Source organism: Branchiostoma belcheri, unplaced genomic scaffold (genome assembly GCF_001625305.1).
Source record: "Branchiostoma belcheri isolate BF01 breed outbred unplaced genomic scaffold, Haploidv18h27 scaffold153, whole genome shotgun sequence".
Classification (NCBI taxonomy): Eukaryota; Metazoa; Chordata; class Leptocardii; order Amphioxiformes; family Branchiostomatidae; genus Branchiostoma; species Branchiostoma belcheri.
The window spans coordinates 583,200-609,282 of record NW_017802969.1 but is presented as its reverse complement, the minus strand read 5'-3'; the positions used below and the strand labels follow the sequence as shown (position 1 = coordinate 609,282).

Below are 26,083 nucleotides of genomic sequence, written 5' to 3'. Positions count from 1 at the left end.
TGGAACAGTTGGGACGCCTGTAGTGCCCCCTGTGGAAACTCCGGAACGCAGTCGCACACAGCTACGATTCTCGGAGGACCTTTCGGGATCGCTGTGTACAACATTTGCTATGTAACTCGTCCCTGTAACCGGTTCTGTCACAACGGAGGGACGCCCCTGGCTACCTCGTGTTCATGTCCACTAGGGTTCCAGGGTACTTGCTGCGAGAACCGTGAGTTCTGCTTTATCCTGTCGAAAATGTTTCAATGTATTAAGTTCTCTAAATAGTAGTCTTGTCTATGTGTTTTGCCTAATGATTTTCCTTATAAATTTAGAAACCAATATTTCGCATTTTCCACGACTTTGGTATATATAACAGGACATAGTGTCTAAATGGGAATTGGGTATCAACGTCCTGTATACACCCGCCTTATAGTATACAGTATAGAGGCCGTTGAGTGGTCAAAATTGTTTGACCCATGACTGTAGTGAACCTCTTATAATTTGAAAGAAAACAAACAAAACTTGCAAAATACACTTTTTTTATCAATTGTTTGAAGTACTAATGTGGCTCAATTATCACGCATCGTGGCTCAATTATCACGCCTCGGTGCAAAGAGTAGGCCTGTAAAGATAGATAATACCACTTGATTGGCAATGTACGTACACAGAAAGACCTGCGAACAGGTACGAATACACATTATAGTTTCAGAAATAACGGAGGAAACTCGCCACAATTGCCACCTACACACGAACATACTTTGCTGCATCTTCGATTTATTCGCTGTATCAATGATTTGACGAATTCGCTCAGCCTGTTGTCTAAAGACTTAGAAATTGCCGACGTAACAAACAAGAGGTATCAAAGCAATTTTATCTATTGATAGAGGCGACGAAAACACTTGATGGCGTTAATGAAGTCCTGCAAACAATAATGACCCCTAGGCGCGGTAACTGTGACACCTGTATATCAGAGTTGAGAAGCAGGCCGGAAAACATTTGAATTGCGCCCCGTACAAACGTACCGACTGGTATTGTACGCCGGCGTCGAGCTATATGTTGTTCAATCACCGACGAGAGCGTGTTTGAATTAAGCTTCATCTGTATATTCTGGTCCGCGCGAGAAGAGAAGTGAGTTTGTGAGATCATTTGTGAAAACGCTCATCGGCCGAGCCCAGAGGTCGAGAATGATCCCGACACTTGTCATACTGCTACTGTCGTCAGGTAGGAAAGTATTCCTTTTTTATTTCAGTTAAAAGAGAAATTTGTATTCCTTTTAACTTTTGATAAACCTTCTCTAAGTAATCTCACAGCCGCATATATCCATACAATCACTACTAAGCGAGATGAAGCCGACAAGATTAGAAATTAGACATTTATTTACACTCCTATATGTTCATATGTATGTAATGTATATATGTTTATGTTCATGTTCTGTACCCATGCGACCTGTACTTAGTTCTGTAGAACACAAATGTAATATAAAGGTCTTCTTCATTTATTCCGTCAATGTCCGTGACAACTTGCGGGGCACTATGAAAATGGAAGAATTTGTTTATATTATGCAGTTCTTGTTCATCCTTAATTATCGTATAAGTAGGCAAATAATAGTCTTGTTAAAACATGTACTTGGCAGCAACTTGTATATAGTAATAGTGTTTTTGCAACAACAACAAAAAAAGATTCCATACTGTCCCACTTTCAATCCCATTGAAGACGATGTAAGCGTGTATTGTTGCTGTGACTGAATAGGATGTTTAGTAGCCATTATGGGTTGCTTCCTTATTTTTACATAGTTTTAAAAATGCATACACTAAAGGCACTGCGGCCTTTGACTGTTGCTTTCACGTGATCACGAGGACGCTGTAAGTTTAGTTATTGAGTAATATTTAATTTCGACGATTATGTCCTTTTGCTATCAAATGTCCCCTGGAAAATTGTCGAATCATGTATGTTTAGCCCTTTTCCTTACTTCGATGCATAACAGTACATTTTAATAAACTACAAAAACACCTTTTATCATCCCTGAATCACAAAGAAGAACAAACATCAATTGCAAATAATACTTGATACTCACAACAAGCGGCGGAGGATGTTTGGTGTTTTGGCGCTTTTCTCGTGGCTGCACTTATCACCCGTTCACTAATGAACGAACTGACGAGCCATATCATAATGTACCTTGGAAAATTGCCAGCCAACAGATAAAACACACAGTAAAAAAAGGGACGTAAAATCATAGAAGGAAAAATACAACAAGATTGACTTGTTTATATCTGGTTTTGAGGAGAGAGACCGGAAAGTAAACATGCGCAAAACGACCACTTCGCACATACATGTAATTCTATTTATGGCTTCATATTCGTGGTGCGGTGAAACATATTGTTTTCTCTCATGTTTCTCCCCCTCCTCCTGCCATTTCTTTAAATGGATTCAACTCTGCCATTTTTTCAGCCAAATGACCTGAAATTTGGCATGAAGGTAGAGTGGGCAAATGAACAACCCGACACGTCCCGCGTTTCTACTGACGCGGCCATGCGGGAATGCACGGCAGGGCTGGAAATACTGGGTGCATGTGCACCTTAGTGCACCCAAAATTGGAGCTGTGCACCCAATGTTTTCTGTGGGTGCCCCCAAAAATTTTTGTACGTCTTTTTTACTAAATGTATAATTGTAGTATACAGGATATTCTTGGAATCTGCCAGAAAAAATAATAAAATCTTTGTTGTAAGATTTCCTATTTCATATTTAAGCTCAGAAGAGGAGCAGTAAGATCTGTAAATAGGTTTTCTTGTGCATGATGCACCCCAAATTTTTTTTGTGCACCTATTTTCTAGGTTAAGTGCACCTATTCCCAAAACTGAATTTGGAGCCCTGCACGGTGACGGACCCGGCACCCCCAGCGCTCCTACCGATGCGGCCTTGCGAGAATGAACGGCACAGTCTGTAACACGGCCCCGTTACTACAAGACATCAAACGGTGCTGACAGTTTATTTCCGCATTCATTGTATCCAACTACGTTTACTACAGTTACTACAGCTCAGAAAGTGCGTTACCCTTTTGTCGTCCAGTCCGTATACCTTATTACACTTACTTGAAACGCTCCTACCGATGCGGCCTTGCGGGAATGCACGGCACAGTCTGTAACACGGCCCCGTTACTACAAGACATAAAACGGTGCTGACAGTTTATTTCCGCATTCATTGTATCCAACTACGTTTACTACAGTTACTACAGCTCAGAAAGTGCGTTACCCTTTTGTCGTCCAGTCCGCATTTTTACTACACTTAATACTTGAAACGCTCCTACCGATGCGGCCTTGCGGGAATGCACGGCACAGTCTGTAACACGGCCCCGTTACTACAAGACATCAAACGGTGCTGACAGTTTATTTCCGCATTCATTGTATCCAACTACGTTTACTACAGTTACTACAGCTCAGAAAGTGCGTTACCCTCACACGTAATTCGATGTACTTCCCATGAGAAAATGGGCCTCTACTTAATGTAACGACAAGTCTAAAAACACCAAAAGTAAAAGACAATCGTTTGCAAAGAATCCGTCGCAGGAATTTTGCATACTCAGCATAATACAATGTACTGATAAAATGCGACGCCAAATGTGAACCAGTATGCTCCATGCAGACCCTCTGACAAGCTAGCTGTGTTTGTCATTTTTAGGCGGCATAGTATTGCTGAGCGCTCACGCCTTTCAAAGCACCCGTAACCCGTTGGGTGGGAAAGAAATAACGGTGGACATGCAAACCCTTTTGAGAGTCATGGTGACTCTGATACTAATAGAGGACCAAAACATTTTGTCACAGCCAGGATCCACCAGTATCCCCGAATGTCCATTGACATGGCCGCAATTGTGTGCTAGTTATCCACGCTACTGCGTTTGGAACAGTTGGAGCGCCTGTAGTGCCCCCTGTGGAAACTCCGGAACGCAGTCGCACACAGCTACGATTCTCGGGGGACCTTTCTGGATCACTATGTACAACATTTGCTATGTAACTCGTCCCTGTAACCGGTTCTGTCACAACGGAGGGACGGCCCTGGCTTCCTCGTGTTCATGCCCACTAGAGTTCCAGGGTACTAGTACTTGCTGCGAGAATCGTGAGTTCTGCTTTGTCGTGTCGAAAATGTTTCAATGTGTTAAGTTCTCTAAATAGTAGTCTTGTCTATGTGTTTTGCCTCATTATTTTCCCCATAAATTTAGAAACCAATATTTCGCATTTTCCACGACAGAACACACAGCCTTAATGGGATTTGGGTATCAACGTCCTGTATACTACGGCCTTATAGTATACAGTATAGAGGCCGTTGAGTGGTCAAAATTGTTTGACCCATGACTAGATCAACCTCTTATAATTTGAAAGAAAACAAAACAAACAAACCTTGCAAAATACACTTTTTTATCAATTGTTTGAAGTACTAATGTGGCTCAATTATGGCGCATCGGCTGCCGCCTCAGTGCAAAGAGTAGGCCTGTAAAGATAGATAACACCATTTAAATGGCTATAAACGTACACAGAAAGACCTGCGAACAACTACGAATACTCATTATGATTTCAGAAATAACGGAGGAAACTCGCCACAATTGCCACCTACACACGAACAAAATTTGCTGTATCTTCGATTTTCTTCGCTGTATGAGTGATTTAAAGAATTCGCTCAGTCTGTTGTCAAATTGCCGACGTAACAAACAAGAGGTATCAAAGCAATTTTATCTATTGATAGAGGCGACGAAAACACTTGAAGGCGTTAATGAAATCCTGCAAACAATAATGACCCCTGGGCGCGATAACTGTGACACCTGTATATCAGAGTTGCTACACTTATCACCCGTTCACTAATGAACGAACAGACGAGCCATATCATAATGTACCTTGGAAAATTGCCAGCCAACAGATAAAACACACAGTAAAAAAAGGGACGTAAAATCATAGAAGGAAAATTACAACAAGATTGACTTGTTTGTATCTGGTTTTGAGGAGAGAGACCGGAAAGTAAACATGCGCAAAACGACCACTTCTCACATACATGTAATTCTATTTATGGCTTCACATTCGTGGTGCGGTGAAACATATTGATTTCTCTCATGTTTCTCCTCCTCCTCTTGCCATTTCTTTAAATGGATTCAACTCTGCCATTTTTTTTCAGCCAAATGACCTGAAATTTGGCATGAAGGTAGAGTGGGCAAATGAACAACCCGACACGTCCCGCGTTTCTACTGACGCGGCCATGCGGGAATGCACGGCAGGGCTGGAAATACTGGGTGCATGTGCACCTTAGTGCACCCAAAATTGGAGCTGTGCCCCCAATTTTTTTGTGTGGGTGCACCCCAAAATTTTTGTACGTATGCTTTACTAAATGTATACAGGGAATGCACGTTGAAGAACCCGACACCCCCAGCGCTCGTACCGAAGCGGCCTTGCGGGAATAAACGGTACAGTCTGTGATACGGCCCCGTGCGCATGGCTGCGCTCGCCGGCAATTTGTGATGGCTTGTCGGCAATTTCGACAATAACGACGCGGCCTTGCGAGAATGCACGGCAAAGGGCTATTTGTGATGGCTTACACGAAGACTCCGCCGAAAATGCTATCATACAGTTGTTAACAATGGGAATACCACACTTTTAATTTAAGTTGCATTGAATTGGGTTAAGATGACAGAGGTTGCTAAACATTTTAAATTTTTTCGAGACATATAGCCACTTGACTGGTGCCTGGGTTATTGAGTGACAAAAAATGTGATTGGTTTGTGACCTCGTCGGCAATGGATAGTGTTAAGTACATGTTTACTTGGTCTTTGTATGTATGTCGTATTCAGTTCAGATCAATTGATTTGAATGTTTGAAAAAGTACTGCACAGGAATGTGGGTTAATGGCTGAAGGTCAAATGTCTGCAAGAATCAACCAATTGCATTGGTGAAAAATCAATTTGGCTCATATTTTGCACAGTGATAGTACTTGACCCACAACCTCTCAAAATAGCTTTCCTTTCACTCATCACCGTCGTCGTCATGGTAAGGGGCAAAACATTTGTACAAAAATCGCCCCCTTTTGAATATTCATCAACAGTACAATACGACAACATTTTCATACATGTCAAAAAATATGTCCAACTTTCAGAGCTAGAGGCAAGCAAACAACAACTAAAGAAGATCCCAGACTCTACATGCATTTATTTTGACAGTCCATAGTGATACATTTGCTGAAAAGGTATTACAAACACATTTTACATTGGTTTGTGCAGAACAGAGCACAAATGTTCATTTGTGTACATGTGAATAATCTGTCCACGTCCACGGCCACAAAACACCCTAACCTTTACAAGCATTTAGTTGATAAACAGTACATAAGGTTACCTGTGACCAAAACATCAACCAGAGTACTGCTCTACCTTTACATATATTGCATCTTAAATATGATTGAAAATTATATATTGCATCAAAATTACCTACTTCTGGGGACAACCACGTGACAATCTTGGAAACGTGGAAATGTTTTTCTTTTTATTCCAGCGTTTGCGTGGTTTGCTATAGTATTCAAACGTTTGTTCGTGATGGTCCTAAACTATTTCAATGTTTTTGACATGCCCAAATCGGGGGAAAATGATGCCGTAAACGTGTTGGTCCGTTACCATGGCAACACTCGGTGTTAAGCAGAAAAAAATCTATTTTGAGGGGTTGTGAGTTAAGTAGTATCGCTGTACAAAATTTGAGCCACGTCGATTTTTCACCCCTGCCATTATTATTTGATGCTAACAGACTTATAATCTAAGCAGCAATAAATTGCGTTACGGTAACAGAAGTTGCTAGGGATTTCTAATCTTTCTACTTGATAAAGCCGAGACATATTACCACTTGACTGGCGCCTGGGCCGTAAGTAAATCTTGGTTAGTTAGTGACAAGAAAAGTGTGATTTGTGACCCCGGTGACTGTGGATAACGTTAAGTACATGTTTATTTGGTCTTTGTGTGTATCTGTATCTGTGTATCTGTATAGCCGGTATAACTGCCCTTCGGTGTAACACACTTATGTGTTTGTTTTTTTTCAGTCCAGTTCCGTTGATTTGAATGTTTGGAATTTTACGGCCCAGGAAATGAATGTGGGTTAATGGTTTTTAAGAAAGAGGGCTTAAGGTAATAGGTTTAACTAGACTTTTTCGTTGTGGAGTAATAGTATACATTGGGCAAATAGGTAAACAATCTGCCAGAGGAGTTACCTGACAGTTACACTCCTCTGGCAACTTTTGTATCCCATTTCTTTTACATGTTTAGTAACCAAAGGCGTCTGATGTTAAAAAATTAAGTAAAGCGAGATTTTGATGAGAACGATAAAGACCTGCAGTTCCAGAGTAGAAATACCCAGAGGCAAACAAAACGTATTTGTAGTGTTTTAACAATTATATCGCCTGTCCGTAGCTGCCAAAGATATTTCAGAGCATTAGCATGAAAGTTCATCTGTGTTGGTATACTTCATTATGACAAAAAGGGCTAAACGTTCTTGCCAACATTGAGTAAATCAAAACATTGGGAATCAGAACCGGATTTCTTTGCGAGAGGAGTAAAGGAGACAATGTACATTAATTTGGGCCAACCATCCAACACTGAGCAGAGACGGGGGGCGACACAGGTTATCTGACACGTACGACCCTCTGCTGCAATCACGTGTTTCCGACGTCACGTCCCGGAAGCTGCAGTAGAAGGGTCAATTCCATGAACAAGGCTGACGGAGTCGGCCGAAAATTTGGGTCCCAATTTACTCAGTGTTGCCAAGAACGGTTTTATATAATAATAGCCCTTTTTGTCATATTTTTGGGCAGTAAAGAGAGCAGTAAAGTTGAAACATTGAAACGTTTTTGGGCGGTTTGTGTTGAAGGAAAATGATTTTTTTGATCCCCGTAAAAGCTTTTAGGGTATCAGTCATGCTGATTATATCCAGGAAGCAAACCTGTTTGTACCAGGTCCATACTGAATGACACTTCTTCCCCTTGAGTTTCTACCCCTAAACAGTGTACCACGAAGGTTTATGGGACGCAAACTCGGCTATTGAGATATTTCAACATCATATTTCTGCAGCTGTGGTGAACGGGGACCCATGTGACGAGTACGAAGCGTTGGACGAACCTAGCAGAAGCACTGGTTCCTTGGCAACAGGTGGAAACGTCCGGTGTGACAGCGGCCTGAGGACCCAGTGGTACCGGTTTGTCAGCCCAGCGGGTGGAGAGATCCCTACGGACTGCTCTCTACTCGGCCCAAGAAGCTGTTCGACTCTCGGACCTGTTTGGATGAAAGGTAGGAACCTCAAGATAACTTGTGTGGGTAAGAAATAACATATATCTGCCATGTAATTTTTTTTACAAATGTTCATCGTTTACCAGGTTCCCTTCCTACTCCAACTGAAGAAGAAGTAGTAAGGCAGGCTTGCCGGCTTGGAGTCTGGGGATGTGAAGATAACTGCTGGGACATCAAAGTGAAGAGCTGCCGCCGAGATGGGGAGACCTACTACGTCTACCTGCTGCCCCCGACACCAGGCTGTCCGGAGGCGTACTGTGCAGGTATCAGTAATGTTACGCTGGAGTGTGCACATCATACAGATTGTAGTTTTCTACTATCGATGAGTGCCTGTTTTTACTATCGATGAGTTGAAGAAGGAAACGCGATGCATACAAAAGAATTGAAGATCAGATTTAACGTTATTTTATGAACATAATCATCATGCAAGATGTAATAAGGGAAGGGATGGCCGGCATATGGGGATATTCGTACTGTTTTAACAAGATACATTCGGATCACACAGGGACCGAAGTTCCTTGTCCAGCCGGTCAGAGTTCAGAAAACTACGGTTTCACTCCTGGATGTACAGGTACGGCGTTTTACTCAAATTTAACGTGTTGCCATTCTAAAAAAAGTGCACGGTAAGTAGTCGTTACTCTCGTGCTCTGTGTTTAGATGCTTTACGTCATTCGTAGTTAACACTTATATAAACTATTACGACAAGGGGTTACTGTCTTGACAAATAAAATACATATAGACTGATATCTTCCATATACTAGTCAGCGCGTCGGCAGAACGTACTGCACATGCGCGAAACCCGTAATGTATTGTGCATAGCACTTCGGTAGAACGTCTCGTATAAGGTCGCATTCGCGCAAATAAGGTTAACATCCCGTCTGTAGTTTCCAAATGTTATGTGGGAAAAGATACCCTCTGCAACTGATGCAACGTTGACCAAAAATCCAACGAAATCCGTAAAAAATCAGGACTTCGCGCAGACGCAGTACGTTCTGCCGACGTGCCGAAGTCCACGTACAAGTGATTTTTTCTCAGTGTTGTCGGCGTATCCTTACTAGGGAAGGCGGTCAGAGTTATAAGCGCGCGCGATCTACTAGTATGTGTGATCAGAAAATCGTGCAATTGCCCTCCTTTAAACGCCGACCGCACCCGGAATGCCTGCAAAGGAGGCTAATTAGCCTATGCATCTGTACACCAGTTTATGTACAAATTGGAGTACATGTACATGTATTCACGTGACGAATCACATTTCTTTGCTTGAACAAACTTTCTATAAATCAATCGTTAAATGAACCCATATTCAACCACAGCCGACTTTCCCGACATAACAACCAACCCACGACTGGCCAACAGCACTATTGGTGAGCCTCCTGAAGTTATAATGTTGTGCAACTTTGACCGTCCACCTTGGGACAACCTGACCATGGAAGTCAACTGGGCTGCCGACAATGAGATTTTCCATCAGACCACTTTGACAAACGGGGAGCAACGGGCTATTCTGCGCGAGACAGACCTGTTTAAGGGAATGGGGAAAACGGTACGCATTTACTGATGGTTTCCCTGCCAAAGAGTCTGACACTAGTTAATAGATAAACGCTTGGGATTTGAATTTTTGCGTCAAAACATACGCACGAGTTCTGATCGGTTATGAGTCACGCGGTCATCCGTAATGACGTCGAAACGGTGTTCACAGGCATTCAGAAATTCAATATAATTAATACCCGAAATGATACGACTCTGGGGGCAATCAGAGGGATCGCGCATTTTCATGCTCTTACTTGCCTTTACTTTGCATTTAATTGTATAGATCACTTGCCAGGTTAGAGGAAGATTTCAAAGTGGAGGAGCCCCGGGGGCCACAGACGTCAGCAATGAATTCTTTGCCGGAATCAAGGTTTGAGATATTACAATTTTGTTAAGACAAAATCTACATGACATCCCGATACCTTTAATATACTTTATTGCCTACCTTACATATACACATACGTCTTTATCATACCATAAATGTCTCCCATACAGATACTGACTGAAATCGTTGAGGTTGAGGAAAACGGCGACGAAAAGTACATCGAGCTCCAGCCTACCCTGCCTCTACTCTGCGGTGTCCCTGAATCAGACTGGCCCTGCGAAATATCAGTGCAAGTCGAGTTCAGAGATGGCGACGACGCAGCCGACCGCCAGTGCCAGGGAAATTCAGTGTCTGATGCATTGTCACCCCAAAACTGCGTAAAACACTTCACGAAGGACGAGTGGAACGGCATTCTTACGTTCCCGGTGAAGGCAACTCGCGACCTCCAGATTGACGGTACAAATAACGGACTGAGATACATGAAGGTCGGGTTTCGTCCTATGTCATCTATACTAGCGCTACTGTGGAATGGCTACCAAGTAGAGGATGTTGACGTGAGTTGTACTTATCTATTTCTTCTTAACTGTATCACTAATAGCGTAGGTATCAGTACATCTTTGGACACCATGCTGACAGTATGACTCGTACTCCTTTTGAAAAACAGGTTGTGCCATATGCTGACCATCATTGATGTTATCTTTTTGTCAGATCTAGTCTGTGTGGAACGTTTCATGTTTACAATTCAAGGTTTAGTTCACGTGATAGTAAATTCGTGATAGTACATTTGGGTTTCTGATGCAGATTTGATGATAGCATTTAACTGACACTTCTGTTTGTTACAGGTCATTTACATCATATTCTACAAAATGTAAAATGGCTGTTATTTTTTCAATAGGTTCTTACCAGAGATAAAGACAGACAAGAAACCGTGTGCTCATCAACCGGCGATCCGCACTATACAACATTCGACGGAAAGTAAGTAAAAATTCATATGTTAAAGGAAAACATCCCGACATGTACGAAGAACAATATTAGCCAAACTGTCTTTTTCATTACACATGTGTTCCATTACATGTTGCTGAAATTGTTCGTCACGCAATTAATCCTTTTCCAGGAGGTTCCACGTGTACCAGGAGGGTACGTTCGTGCTTTACAGGCACCGAGAACTTCCTATAGAGGTAGGTTTGAGTTCTAATTAACACTATTAAACTAGTGGTTTAGGAAGGACATTATTCATCACTTCTATATCAAGTTGGCATATCCTTCGTCTTGTCAAATTATCCAATAATTCAGTCTTTTGATGTACAAGGTACCAGATACATTCTTTTGTCTTATACAAAAGATGATTATATCTTATACATAAGATGATTGATTATAAAAACAAGGTCCTCATTTTAAGGAATAATATTAGTTGATCATATTTTCAACCTAATGACAGTCTTATGAAGGAGGGCTATTCTAGAATTTTCTGGAATGTAAATGCAAATTATGTAAATGACGCCGCGATTTGAATAAGTTATGATATCATTAAGTTATGAGGGAGGGGGGGGGCAAAATCTAAGGATTTCGAGGTCTCACGAACCCCATAAGCTGAATATTAACACAATACATTTTAGCCTTCTCGAGTTGTCATGTTTACAAGCTAACACACATACCCACGAACGCCAACGAAAACATGACCTTTTTAGTGAAGGTTAATTTAATCACGATGATTTACAGGTGCAAACACGGATGCAGATCTGCAATGCTGGACGCGTGACCTGCAACTGTGGTGTGGCCATCCGAGCCGGAAACGAAGTGTTTATCCTTACTAGGTGTAGTGGAAGCAGACCGAGGTTCAACTGGGTCTTAGGCAATTACAACCACGTCGACATACCGTTAGCTACTGAAGTGGTCCACCACGGGCCTGTTGGCCAGGACACGCGTTTCTACATTAAAAATGGCGGAGGAGAATATTTGGTGGGTCTCCCATTTGGATATCACTTTTGACCACATCATTTACGTGTAATTATAAGAGTTGATGTAAAATTCTTTGGTGTATTTTTTCTTGTATTTAGTTCCGTTGTTTCTTTGGCCTTGTTCATATGAAACCACGCGAACCGCGATTCGGGTAACTCGCATTCCTCACATCTGGTCCACGTGCCATACATTTCTTTCAAACCGTGCCCGATCACGATTCTCCGAAACTGCATTCATTGTTGTTTTATGAAAACACGCAAGGTAGTGCGTTATTAATGTCAACGACCTGCTTGCTGATGCCCCCTCCCAGCGTATCTCGGCCGAATGTCGACGTGTCCCGCCAGAGGCGCTGAAGCTCGTCCTAGAATGGGCACATTATTTGACCATCACTGCTCTTTAAGTTGCTACCAGGTAAAATTGGGTATTACATATAACTAGAGTTCCACGATCTCATACCTTCGTCAAATGATGTTAATCTTTATGACTGATAAAGTAAAGATTATTCCTCCTGATTATGCAAATAGGATCCTCATTGCAGTTGATCATATTCTCTACCAAAAGACAGCCTTATCTTAACAAAGAAAGCCATTCTATGATTTCCTCATAGATTATGCAAATGATGAGATCCTTATTTGAATAAGTTATGTTTAATAATGAACCTTCACCTAACTTTCAACTTCCAGGCAGTTACCATTATAGAATTATAACATTTTCTCATTAATTATGCAAATTAAGTGTTAATTTACATAATCAATATCTGCCTGTGTTTCTCTTGTTCTCAATTACTTATGTCACAAGCTTGTATAGTCCTATAATGAAATGCAGCTAATTTATAGAATTTCCTTACAAATTATGCAAATTACATCCAGATTTGCATAATTAATGTCAAGCGTCACTTAAGCTACCTACATACCAAAAATCACGACGATCCGTCAACTGGCTCTTGAGTTTTGACTATTTTTAAAGAACCACCCCTGCAGTTCCTGATCAGCAAGCCCAGCCCTACGTCACTTCTTCCCCAGCACAAGAACTACCTACCATGCAAATTTTGTGACCCCACGTCTATATCATGAGATATCAAAACCGGAAGTTCCGCTGCAGTACCACAACAAGCGCCAGGGGGCCCAAAATTTAATAATGTTGAGGTCTCATCAAGACCTACCCACCTACCAAGTATGAAGACAATCCATTGAAGCCTTCTCGAGTTGTCGTGTTTACAGACACACAGACACAGAGGCACACACACGAACGTCTCTGGAAACATAACCTTCTTGGCGAAGGTAATAAAGAAATATCACCCCGTAATCCATGACCAGGTAAAGAAACATTGAAATCACATTGCGTTCAGACGCAAATCGCGATGCGGGAAAACCGATTCGAAACCACCTCTAGAAGTGGTTTGGGATCGAGGCGTTCAGATGGGGCCACTTGAAACCGGCTTCGGGGGAAACCACATGTAAAGCGTGCCTTCAGTGACTTCATATGAACAGGGCCTTTCATACATGCATAAACGGAATGGGGGTTGCTTTTGAATAAGAAACTAGAAAGGCCAATATTCGCTCGGGAGCAAATACAGCATATTTCACTCATTTTTCCTCCCCATTCCAAAATTGACTGTTCCATATCAACCTTTTCCATACCCCGTTTGTAACAATTGTTCCCGAACCCCCGATTTTTGCATGTTTTCATGCAGGCTTACTTTCCAACTGGTTCTTGGATGAAGGTCACCATGACCGGCAGTCAGAACCAATATATGAACATCTACATCTACCCTTCTACTGACGACTTTGGGAAGACTGTTGGACTCTGTGGAACATTCGACGGTAACAAGGAGAACGACGGGCTCCGCTCAGACCTGACAACAACAGACACCATACGTGATAACGCTGTTATTACAGACACGGCATTCGTGTACAGCTGGAGGTAAGTTACCAGTCGACAGATAAACTAACCTGAGATGTGCATGTCTGGCAATGGTGACCTCCATCCAGATACATCGGTCGGGTTATGATTATTTTGTGGCCTTTTCTACGTCTCTATGACAATGACGCATCTCGGCAAATGGTGACCTGTATGCCTACTCGTCTGTCGCATCGACAGGAGATTCTATCCTCCTGTGCAGGCCCCGCGGCAGTGGGGAGAGTTTTAAACGGATTATTTTGATATAGCGGGTCATCCTACATTGCTGCCGAGAGAAGGTTCCATTCCGCCCGTGAACCTCGGCGCCCGTGGGCGGAATGGAACCTTCTCTGGGCGGCTATGTAGGATGGCCGGCTGCACAGGAGGCTAAGGAGATTCCAACAATGACAATAACGCACGCTTTCTATGGGCAGTGGGAGGGTACGTACATGTATAACACGAGTAAACAAAGGTCCAAACTAGGGGTAGACAAAGAAACGTAGAGGGGGTCGCAAAAGACAAAAAAGTCAGCAGATTGAGATTTTGTCGTGGCAGATACAGTTTACATAAGGTTATAAAATTATGCAAATTTGTCAACAGTAAAGATGAACAGCATTCACATCGTTCTATTTTGTAATAGTAATTACCTCCATGAAATGTTTTGGAGGTTATATTTAGGTTATATTTTTGTCATTCTGTCTGTCTATCTGTCAGTTGGTCAACAAGATATGGTAGGGTGTGACGAAAACTGGGAATGATATCATAAGATTTTGGACCCCTAGTGGCTTCCCTTGGTGCTACAGTCTTCCCTAGTCAGCCCCCTAGCAACTTGTTCTGGAACTGCAGGACGGTTTGTTTGCAAATCGTCAGGAACATTGGTAGATATTCATTATGTAAATGAAGATCTAATTTGCATATTCAATGAAAAATTTCTACAATGTAATGGTGGTAACTGCTGTGAATTCAATACTTGCCATATTTTGGAGTTCAGTGAAGTTGAACTGTTACATTACTAAACAAAATTTAGTTAAATCAAGACCTCATTTGCATGATGTATGAGAAAATGGTAGAATAGCCTTATTACCTTCGCCAAGAAGGTTATGTTTTCAGTAGCGTTTGTCTGTCTGTCTGCTTGTTTGTCTGTCCGTGAACAGCATAACTCAAGAGGCTTAGTATGCATTGTCATGAAACTTGGTAGGTGGTATTGGTATTGATGAGACCTAGAAATGATTAGATGTTGGGCCCCTGGCGGCTTTTGTTGGTACTGCAGCAGAACTTCCGGTTTTTATATCTCGAGAATCTGGAGAAGCTAGGGTCACGAATTTTGGTTGGTAGATAGCTCTTGGGGTAAGTGACATGAGTTTGGGCCCCCTAGCGGCTTGTTCTGGGACTGCAGGAGCATTTGTTGAAAACTTTTCGAAGGATGATTACTCAAGAACCGGTAGACGGATTGTCGTGATTTTTTTGTTTGTAGGTACTGTAGTTGAAGTGATGCTTGACATAATCAGGTGACAATTATGCAAATCAAGAGCTAATTTGCATAATTAATGAGGAAATTCTATTAATCTGCTTTGTTCGATAATAGGACTATGAAACATTTGTGACATGTAATTGAGAACGAAAAAAAAAAATCTGAGGATATAGATTATGTAAATGAAGACCTAATCTGCATAATTAATGGACATTTTTTAATAATTTCATAGTTGTAACTTCTGGGAATTTCATACCACATTTGGAATTTAAGTGAAGGCGAACATCATTAAACATAATTTATTCAAATCATGACCTCATTTGCATAATTCATGAGGAAGTGCTATAATAGCCTTTTTGCTAAGATAAGACTGTCATTGGGTGGAGAATATGATCAACTGATATAATCCATGCAAATGAGGATATTATTTGCAAAATCAATGATTAAAATTGTATAATTCGTCAACCGCAAGGGTTAACATCATTTGGCGAAGGTATGAGATCGTGGAACTCATGTTTATCAATATGACACTGTTATTGGGTGGAGAATATGATATAATCCATGCAAATGAGGCTCTTATAGTTTGCATACTTGACGCATAATGTATAATTAGTCAATTTAAACAATTAACATGATTTGGCGCAGGTATGAGTTCGTGGAACTCTTGTTGTGTATAAAACCTGAAAATTGGCCTCTAGCTTGCATATAACAAACAATATCATACCTTGTCCTAGCCAAATGATAAGGATTTCACCAGTGTGTTGCATATTACTGAATAGGGGCCATGTAATTATTTTGCATAAATATTTTGCTAATGAGTAGGATTGTAAGCCATTTACAGGTGGCATCAACATCACCCCAATCAAACTCCTTTCAAGCCGTACCCGAAAATTCGCGCCGTACCCGCGAAAATTTCAAGGCGTACCCGGTAATTCGTGCCGTACCCCGTACTTTTTCGCCGTATCCAATGGCGGATATCGCTCAGCCCCGGTGCGTAGTCACTCGGAAGTCGTGTCTAAATACCCTGTACGGCAACGATACACAACCTCATATAGCCTATGCTCTGGTAAATATTCCTGGCCCGTTCTCTCCAGACCGCTTCTCGGCCGGCCGAGCGAAGTGTTCTCAAGATTGGGCGCGATTAGGACGACGCCACTCGGCAGTTAGGTGGCCAGGAATATTTACCAGAGCATAGGCTATATGAGGTTGTGTATCGTTGCCGTCTTCCGAGTGACTACGCACCGGGACTGAGCGATATCCGCCATTGGGTACGGCGAAAAAGTACAGGGTACGGCACGAATTACCGGGTACGGCTTGGAATTTTCGCGGGTACGGCGCGAATTTTCGGGTACGGCCAGAATTTTTGAGCGGGTACGGCTTGAATTTCCGGGTACGGCTTGAAAGGAGTTTGATGGGGGTGCAACATAAATAAGATTTTAAAAATCACTTAACATTTCATGGAGGTATGAAATCGCCGAACTCTAGCTGTAACTCATTTTACAGGCTTCAAAGGGGCCGAACCTTAAATGAAGGAGTACTTGATCCAGCGCCCCTTCTTCTGGATGAACGTCTCTACTGCACATGTAAGGACGACCCCGTACTCGGCCAAACAGTCGTCTGCGACTCCACCCTCGCCTACAACTGCCGATGGGAGGAAGAAAAAAGCCGGGCCGGTGTTCGCCCAGCTCCCGAACAGAGACACGCCCGTACACGACGGAGCACCAGTTACCACGACGAAGTGTTCGACGACGACATGTTCGCATTTGACTACGACGATTCACTGTCTACAGCAGTGAGTTCTTCAACTATCCTATCTTTAGCAAAATGCACGATTTTCATAACTTTTTTGACCTGGCCTTTATTTTATTTTAGAACTTAAACATCTGTTTACTTTTTTGCTTTCGGCTGTTTTGAGTATTGCAGCGGAGCTACAAAGTTTGAAGTAAAATTTTCTGAAAGTGTTAGGCTGATGATTTAAATAGTCGAGAGCTGTTGGGGCTAGGTGTAATTTTTGGCCTCCTAGCAGCTTCTTTGGAACTGCAGTAGGCATTTTGTTTCAGAGTTTGATTGGACATAACTGGAGCACGGGTGGATGGTTTTTCATTGTTTTTGGTAGGTACGTGCCTAAGGTGAAGATAAACATAATGAGATGCATATTGTGCAAATTAGAATCTAATTTACATGAGAAAAGAGGTAAACATATTCTCTGCTGGGCTTGATGATAGCATGTCCAAGAATTCGGGACACATCTGCCAATGGAATGTGGTAATGGATTATATATCAACCTGCAACATGATCTGGCAGTCAGACTGGCGCCTTGAAAAAAACTGGTTCAATGAAATTCACCAAGAAGTCTATATATTCGATGTTTGTGTGACGTGGCGGCACCCAGGCTGTAGCCCAAAACCGACTTGGTGCGAAAATATCTACACCTGACGAAAGCATGTGTTCCAGGAACTGTAGTTGATATATGAACTATGCATGTTGTACACCAAAAAGCAATTACTCAAGCAACTGGATATGATTTGGGGAAAAAATCATATCCAGTTGCTTTAGTAACTGCTTTTGGGCGTATCGTATTACCTGAATGTCTAACCTTCATCGACGTATGCATGTTGCATTTTCATTGATTCTAGCTAGTTTGTCTGTGTTGTCCTTCCACTGAATATTGTGCATGATCAATATGTTCATAAAATCAAGAACTGCACAAGTAGCAGTAATACTACATTAGTGCATGTAATAGTATTCAAAAGTGACAATCCTATCTTGTGTTCCTACTATCTTACATCGTTCCCTTTGTGTTTTGTTAACATGAGTACATCTGACAGATTTTATTTGCCGTTGTCCAGCCTCCGCCGTCTTGGCCAGCCCCAAACGGAATGTCTGAAGCCGAGGCCAGGCAGGGCGTACTGTGAAGACGTTCTACAGAAGTCACCTTCAGGGGCAGTGTGTTCATCTGTAATGGTAGATTCCGCAGATCTGAAGGGAGCAGTGGAAGGGTGTGTGGCGGATATTCAGGTATTTGTACACTTTTCAGTACCAATATATTTCTTGCATGAAATTTGAAAATTAAGTTTTACAACAGCTTTTCTCTCATCCTGAGTATCGACTTTTCGACACTCTCTCACCAGGCGACAGGAGACACCTCTTGGGCAGAGATCGCCGTCACCACAATGGAAGAAAGTTGTTCTGACATCCTCTACAAAAACACGACCTTCTGGGCAAACAGCAACAACGACACCATCAACGGTACTCTGTCTGCCCCGTCCTTTTTCTTCGACACAGTGTCATGTCCGGGCAACTGCAGCCAGCGAGGCATCTGTGAGAAGGGACAGTGTGTGTGTGAGGAGGGCTTCGAAGGTCCGTCTTGCTCCATAGAATCAGACACACCACCGGAAGCATTCTTCATCCCGAAAGAAGGACTGTGTGACATCAACACCCGGCCGTGCGAACGGACTCCTGTCATTGGCAAGAACTTCCTGGAGTCGGAAAACTTGACGTGTTCCCTACAGTCTGCAACGGTACGTTGAGAAATGGATTTTAACAATAGATCGTGGGTTCAGTATGTTACCCCCTTAAATTGATTTCTATATCAAGTGCTATCTATATGATGCTTTTATTGCATTTGACTTTTCTTTATGCTTTTAAAAAATATCTTTGTGAATCAATGTGTAGATGTGCCTTTGCAAATCCGTTTTCCGGTAAACAAATAATCATCTGACGTGATATATGGGGAACGAATGCTCGGACTACGAGCCACCGCAGATGATATGATATGTCTTATAGTCTTATGTGTCATATAGTATGTTTATAATGTGGTGATGTGATGTTCTGTTATTTCGTTACTAATCAGTGAAAAATGTTAGTAATGTTTAGTAATGTAGTGATGCTTTAGACATGTTATGTTATGCTGCGCAAACGTATTAACCAGGTTGACCAGAGCGGCGTGCACGTTCTTGACGGAAACATTACCGTTGAGGCGGAGTTTGAGAACTTTGCCCGTGTGGTGTGTCCTCTGCCGCGGTCCCGTGTCAGGAGGAGTACAGCAGCCGGACACAGGACAACAGCCGAGGCGACGCTCGTCTCCATCAGTAACGACGGTGTGCGCTTCAGCCCGCCGGTCCTGCTCATCACGTATGACGCCGTCTGTCAGGACTGCAACGTCACCGGATTCTGTGTTCTCAGGGTAAGCTTCTACGTTTTGCAGGCTACTCAGCTACTTCTAAACAAGCTCTGATCAATCATACTACATTTATATATAGAAATACACTTCTTGACAAAGTGCTTCCTGTGACTAAGCGCTAATTACTTTGTTTATTCACAGAACAACTCCTGTGAGATAGAGGGGACTTGCTATGCCAGCGGAGACACACAGATCGGCAATTGGTGCAAACAGTGCCTCCCGTCAACCAGCGTGTCAGCATGGAGCGAACGGCAACGTAGGCAGCTGAGTCTTGTCGTAAATATATACTAACGTTCCTTAAACAAGCAGACGTTACGTTTTTAAGAAGCCAGAAAAAATACATGTACAAGACCTGTACATGTGTAACTGTGTTATGGGTGTAATGTTTTCTTGTAGACAATTCTGTCTGTAGGTTGTAACACTATGCCGAAGGATGAAGAGAGTTGAAGCCAGCAGATTACGTTTGGGGTAGTGAGATGGATGAGATCTAGTACTCGGTGCTGAACTGTCTTTTTTTATTACAATATGATTATCAATTTTGATACAATATTGGTGTTTGCCATATTTTAGTGATTTATCCCCTTCTTTTCACACTCAGACAATGCACCGCCCGTCTTTGAACCAGCCGACAACATCATCGCATTCATCAACCATCAGATGGACTTCACAGTCAAGGCAGCAGACCCGGAAAACCGCCCTCACCTGAGCTACTCATTTCCCGGCGCCCCTCCCGACCCTGACATGTCTCTGTCTAGTGACGGCCGGCTGAAGTGGACACCTCGCCGGCATTCAAACACCATCATCGACGTCGTAGCCGTGGATGAGTGCGGTGCCAGTTCTACGGGGTCTATCACTGTCCTGGTCCATGACTGTCCGTGTCAGAATGGCGGCATGTGTCCTTCCTTCGCGCTGGACAGTCCTGATAACATCAACTGCAGCTGTAACGGTACCGGCTTCACGGGTCAGATGTGTGACGTGGATGTGGACGAGTGTGCGGACAGCCCGTGTGTCCATGGAGTCTGTAACAACACCGTCGGCGGGTTCCAGTGCGACTGTGAGCAGTACTACACAGGTAGGGCAAACACTCATCAAAGATCCCCAGAGTATTTCTTAGAAGTGATTATTAAGTGCAATTGATGCATAATAAACATCGTGTATTTTACCCTGCAAAATTTACATTCAATATTGTCCCTTCCTTTAGGTCCTCTGTGTGCCCAGGAGACGCCATGTTTCTCCAACCCTTGCCCTGACAACGGGACATGCGCAGACATCCCCGGCGCCATCCAGTGTACCATCTGTCCCGAGGGGTCGCCTTCGGACAGCTCCCTCTGTGTGGTCATAGAAAGTAAGCTCTAACATGATATCATGTTGCAGGTATCAAGCAACTTAATAAACATTGATTAGATTTCTTTACAAAAGCAAACGCATCCAAGTGACAACTTATCACAACATCTTTAATAGATTTGTATACTAGTAGTTTTAATGACTGAAGGTAGCAAACGAGTGCCTTGTTTATTGTTCTTTACATTGGTTTCTACCAGCCGAGTGTTCGGGTCAGCATGGCAATTGATAAAATTTTATTTTTCTCTCCCCAGTCCCCCTGGACCCGTGCTCGCCCAACCCCTGCTATGGTGACGTCACCTGTGACGTAGTTGATGACGTGTACAGCTGCGGACCCTGTCCTGCCGGGATGACTGGTGATGGAGTCAGCTGTGTCCAAGTAATTGGTGAGTAGTGACGTGCTCTAGATGATTCGTTCATCCAAAATGGTTAACAGCAGATACAAATGTATAATGAACATAAAAGGTTCTTATTTCTTTATTTATTAATAATAAATAATAATAAATGGTTTTTATCGTCCAAACAGTAACCATGCAGTCGCAGCCTTTATACGGCTGAATTGATGCAGGGTATTACATAATAATCTTTTAAAAGTGGTTTAATGCGAACAACTCCATAAAATCTGGTTGTCGTAGCCTAGATTTAGGATCTAGTGCATACCATAAGTTTGACTCCCGTGATTCTGCCCTTCCCCAGGCTGTTCCTCCCAGCCGTGCTACCCGGAAGTGACGTGTACAGATGTACCAGGTGGACATGAGTGTGGGGACTGCCCGCAAGGCATGACGGGAGACGGAAAGAACTGCACTGCCCAGACTGGAGGTATTGGTGGTATTATATTGGGATATCAAGTAACATTGATATGAATTTCATTTCGGACAATTACTGGTGCGTTGAATCTAAATGTAGAGTATAAATAACCATATCTACTCTGTTTTGCGTTATCTTAATATTACTTTATCGTTGAAAACGTTTCTTTTATTCTCCCACAGTCACAGACCAACAAGGGTCCAGCTGGTACGAACAGCCCGCTTACATCGCGCTGCTGTCTGTGGGGGCAGTCGTCGCCGCTGCAGCTCTGATCGGAGTCGCTGTGTGGCGCGTCAAAGTGAACAAGTACAGGAGCAAGTACAAGATGGGAGATCTGCCGCTGCAAGAGAGGAAGAAGACGAAAGCTCCTGACGATCGCAAAGGCTTTGAGAACCTGGGCCACGATGGTCCAGATGCTTAGTGTAGCAGTTGCTTCTTGCTACGATGCTTCTAACCTCATACTAAATGCATAGTATATGAAAAGTACAACGTACAACGTACAAAGTAGATGAAAATAACTACTAGATTTCTGAAGTTGATGTTACCGTTTGAAAGTGGAAACTTCTCACCACCCTCCGAAAGTAACGCCTGCTAATTTGTTAATTTATCAAGACCTGTGTGTAACCAAAATGACACATCCACCCAAGTTGTATACGATCTCTACAAAAATGGACAAAATCCCGCCTTTGGTAATGATTAGAAAACCATTCCAGATTTGCAATGGAAATTATACTTCAATCCGGCCCGTGCATTTGTATCTGCATCACATTTAGAATATTTTAATCACTTATTAATAAGTACCCCATTTCAATGGACGTCAAATATGTAAGCAATGTGAGAACGCAAATATATTTCAATAAAGATTTAATGCCATATCGTTAGCTCTTACAAAACATTGTCTACAAATGTAGTTAATACAGTGCTTTGAATTGCATTAGACCAAGACAATTGAAATGCTGTGTGAAATAAAATAAAAAACAGTGCAAGGCTGACATGCTGTGTATATACTTGTAGTTTTCTGTAAATCGTATTTACCTAGTTTCTGATATATACAGTGGGATGGGTGATATTCGAACGATAACAGTAACAATGTCGGTGGTTACAATCTCAAGTCGTTTACATATTTGGAGTACAAACGATTAAATTTGTCACGTGTAGAAATAATTCTGGACCTGTAGATAAAATGTTGCAAAAATTGCACAATCCATTGAGCTGAAAAATATTTCTCCTCCTTCGTCCTCAGTACATCTCAGTACATACACAACATGTACGAGTAGGAGACGTGGTGTTGTTTCTACAACATATGCCGTAGTGAGCAATAGAGCTGTTATACTTGATCACAAGACTTGGTCTGTTATGGAGACTAGATTCTATTATTGTTGGTAAATATTCAACAGATTACATGCAGATTTGTCCAGTGAGTCTTTTTAGTTGGAGAACAGTTTATTTCTCAACTTACCAACTCACATGCAGATTTGGGTAAAATGTTCAAGACTCATCTTCAAGAGAGTGAAAACAAGTTTTGGCAAATTGTTTTGTGTTTCCTTTTTAAAACTTGGTCACATATTAATCAAATAAGCACTATGTATAAGTCGCATTATTCAATATTTCTTATTACAAGTGAATGTAATTGTTGCGATAGGAATTAGCATTTTTAGCTTTAGACTTTTTAGTATTAAAGTTAGGTCATAAGATTTGGTCCTCAGACAGGAATGATCTTAGTTAGGCCTTATCTTCATCTCAGTGTGTTTGAGAGAATAGTGCTGCCCCTTCCATTCTTTCCAGTTCACCCCATCCGCGATGGAATGGTGAGCTCCACCAAGGTACAGGCCGTTCAGGTTGGCAATATGACAGCTGTTGTACCACCAGGCTCCTTTGTATCGCTGCGCACAGTTGACACTTGGGTGAATGTCATTTCTTTCATCCTTGGTTGAGAAGAACATTGACGAATGGTAGGACATACCATCACCTGAAAGAAAGTGTATCTTATGCCACACCAATTTAATTTGTTGGTTCTCGGATTCGCGTCTTCATTTTTTTCTGATTTGCAAAAAAAAAAAGATTCTGGTTCTGAATCAACTAAAAATGCTCTGATTTTGCCCCCAACGGTTGAAGAAAGTCCTTTTCTTCCTAATTTTTACAGTTTTTATTTCTGTCAATGCAGTGGTTTAATTGAAAATTCAAAATCTATTGTTTAAATCATAATCTAGCCTTTTATGTTGACTCCTTGGCTCCTATCGATGCATTTGGGGCTGAAATAGGATGGCTAGGCCTGCTTTTATTTTATTTTTTTAGCCCTGTCGCTTAATATATTTTATGAAAAAATCCGAGAACCAACAAATTAAATTGGTGTGACCTTACTAAAACAACCACTGAAAAGGTGACTCTGTTAGCTTGTTTTACAGCTAATTTTACAGCTAAAATTATCATAGCACTTTTAGATCACGTTTCGTAACAGAGAGGAGATTGATGCTTCAATAAGGCGTCATTTCGTCTTTGGATAAGGTATTTCTTCCTTGAAAACTTTAACTCAAGTACACAAAATGGTTTGAAAATGGTATGTAGACACTTGACCAGAATGACCAGAGTGCAGAAGGTAAGGTTTTCGGCATGTTATTCTTAGCCATGTCACAGGTATGTATATAATACAGTAGAAATCTTAGTTATGGGTTCACCACACCACGAAGTGGTGGTGAACCCATATTGCTTTTTCTGATGTTTCTTCTTCTTCTTCTCAGTTTCAGTTTCAGTTTATTTTATTTAACCAGTAATTACAACTCAGGCCATCCCGGCCTGTTTTTCAGGTAATCCTGGATACACATAAAAGTACACACAACAAATACACAGTACATAAACTATTACTAAATTACAACATCCTAAACATCAATAGTGTCAAAATCCTGCACCTAATGTTCTGAATAAAAGTCCTAAGAAGTCCTGCTCCTAATGAACTGTTTAAAAATCCTGAGAAGTCCTGCTTCTAATGTTCTGTTTAAAAGTCCTGAGACTGAGGAGCTGTCGTTGCTGTATCGGAAGAGTGTTCCACAGGTAAGGACCATAGTACTGTAGACTGCTCCTGTACGCCGTGACTCTTGCTGGTGGACAGCAGAGTAGGTGAGGGTCATAGTCCCTAAGACGCTTTAACTCTGATCGAGTGGTCCGTACACTTAATGTTGGAGCAGTCTCCCACTTGAACAGAGATGACATGTACACCGGCGCACCTCCACGAATCGCCTTAAAGACATTAACGAGAGTTGTAATTTCTGTTCGTTTGCGCACAGAATCTATCCCAGCCTCAGCTCGCAGGTTAACCGCTGAGACATGGTCCTGGAGTTTGTGACCTGTAATAAGCCTTGCAGCTCGGTTGACCAGTCTGTCCAGCTGTGACATAAGAGTCTTGTTGCTCTGTACAAGACTTGGTAGCCATGCTGTGGCGCAATACTCCAGATGAGACAGTAATAGTGTCTGGTACATGGTACGCAGAACTTCCTTTGTAACAAAGGCTCTAGCACGCCCCATGGCTCCGAGTCCGCTAAGAAGCTTCTTCGTGATTCTGTGCACATGAGCTGCCCACCTGAGTGATGGGTCGAGAGTAATGCCCAGGTAGGTGAACGAGTCAACTTGCTTATATACGTTCACACCGTCTGTTATGTTGACGGATGTCCCAGCATGCCTCAATTTCTGAGGGAGCCCGAAGAGCATCGATTTGGTCTTGTCAGGATGTAACAGCAACTTATTTTCGTTTAGCCATTTTACAACTCTCTTCATGTCCATAGAGACAGTCTCTTCACAGGCCTTCACGGAACCAGCCGAGTAGTACAGGACTGTGTCATCAGCATACATGTGGATGCTGCATTTTTCAATGACGTTGGGTAAGTCATTAACGTACAGACAGAACAGCAGGGGCCCAAGAACACTTCCCTGAGGAACCCCACAAGAAACCCGAGTTTTTGTAGAGTGTTGACCCTGAAGACAAGTGCAGTGGAAGCGCTCAGACAGGTAAGAGGAAAACCATTTCATGGCGTCACTGTCAAAGCCGAGCTTATCAAGTTTGCCTAACAGGATGTCATGGTTAACCGAATCAAAAGCCTTCCGTAGGTCCAGAAATAGTGCGACTGTGACTTTACTGCAGTTGTAACCAGATCTAATGTCCTCTACGATCTTCTGTACAGCAGTCCCCGTGCTATGGTGCTTCCTGAACCCGCTTTGGTGAGTAGTGAGAAGTTCACATCTGGTCAGGTAACGTGTCACTTGATTACATACAAGCTTTTCCATTACCTTTGACGTAACACTTAG

The 26,083-nt window shown here is 42.3% G+C and overlaps 1 protein-coding gene and 1 pseudogene across 1 annotated transcript; one reads left to right on the top strand and one right to left on the bottom strand.

Annotated features, from left to right (window-relative positions):
- Positions 1 to 1,000: 1,000 nt before the first annotated feature.
- Positions 1,001 to 22,752, top strand: LOC109465582 (von Willebrand factor D and EGF domain-containing protein-like). The gene is given in 22 exon segments (XM_019762938.1): positions 1,001 to 1,203; positions 8,063 to 8,278; positions 8,365 to 8,541; positions 8,784 to 8,849; positions 9,589 to 9,815; positions 10,086 to 10,172; positions 10,298 to 10,612; positions 11,023 to 11,102; positions 11,242 to 11,305; positions 11,847 to 12,086; positions 13,780 to 14,009; positions 16,960 to 17,248; positions 18,306 to 18,356; positions 18,358 to 18,474; positions 18,588 to 18,977; positions 19,388 to 19,642; positions 19,781 to 19,895; positions 20,238 to 20,711; positions 20,841 to 20,984; positions 21,235 to 21,366; positions 21,677 to 21,799; positions 21,970 to 22,752. Coding segments are annotated over 22 exon segments (4,068 nt in total). The 5' UTR covers positions 1,001 to 1,166; the 3' UTR covers positions 22,209 to 22,752.
- A 753-nt stretch (positions 22,753 to 23,505) lies between these two features.
- Positions 23,506 to 26,083, bottom strand: part of LOC109465591 — a 6,074-nt pseudogene continuing 3,496 nt past the window's right edge.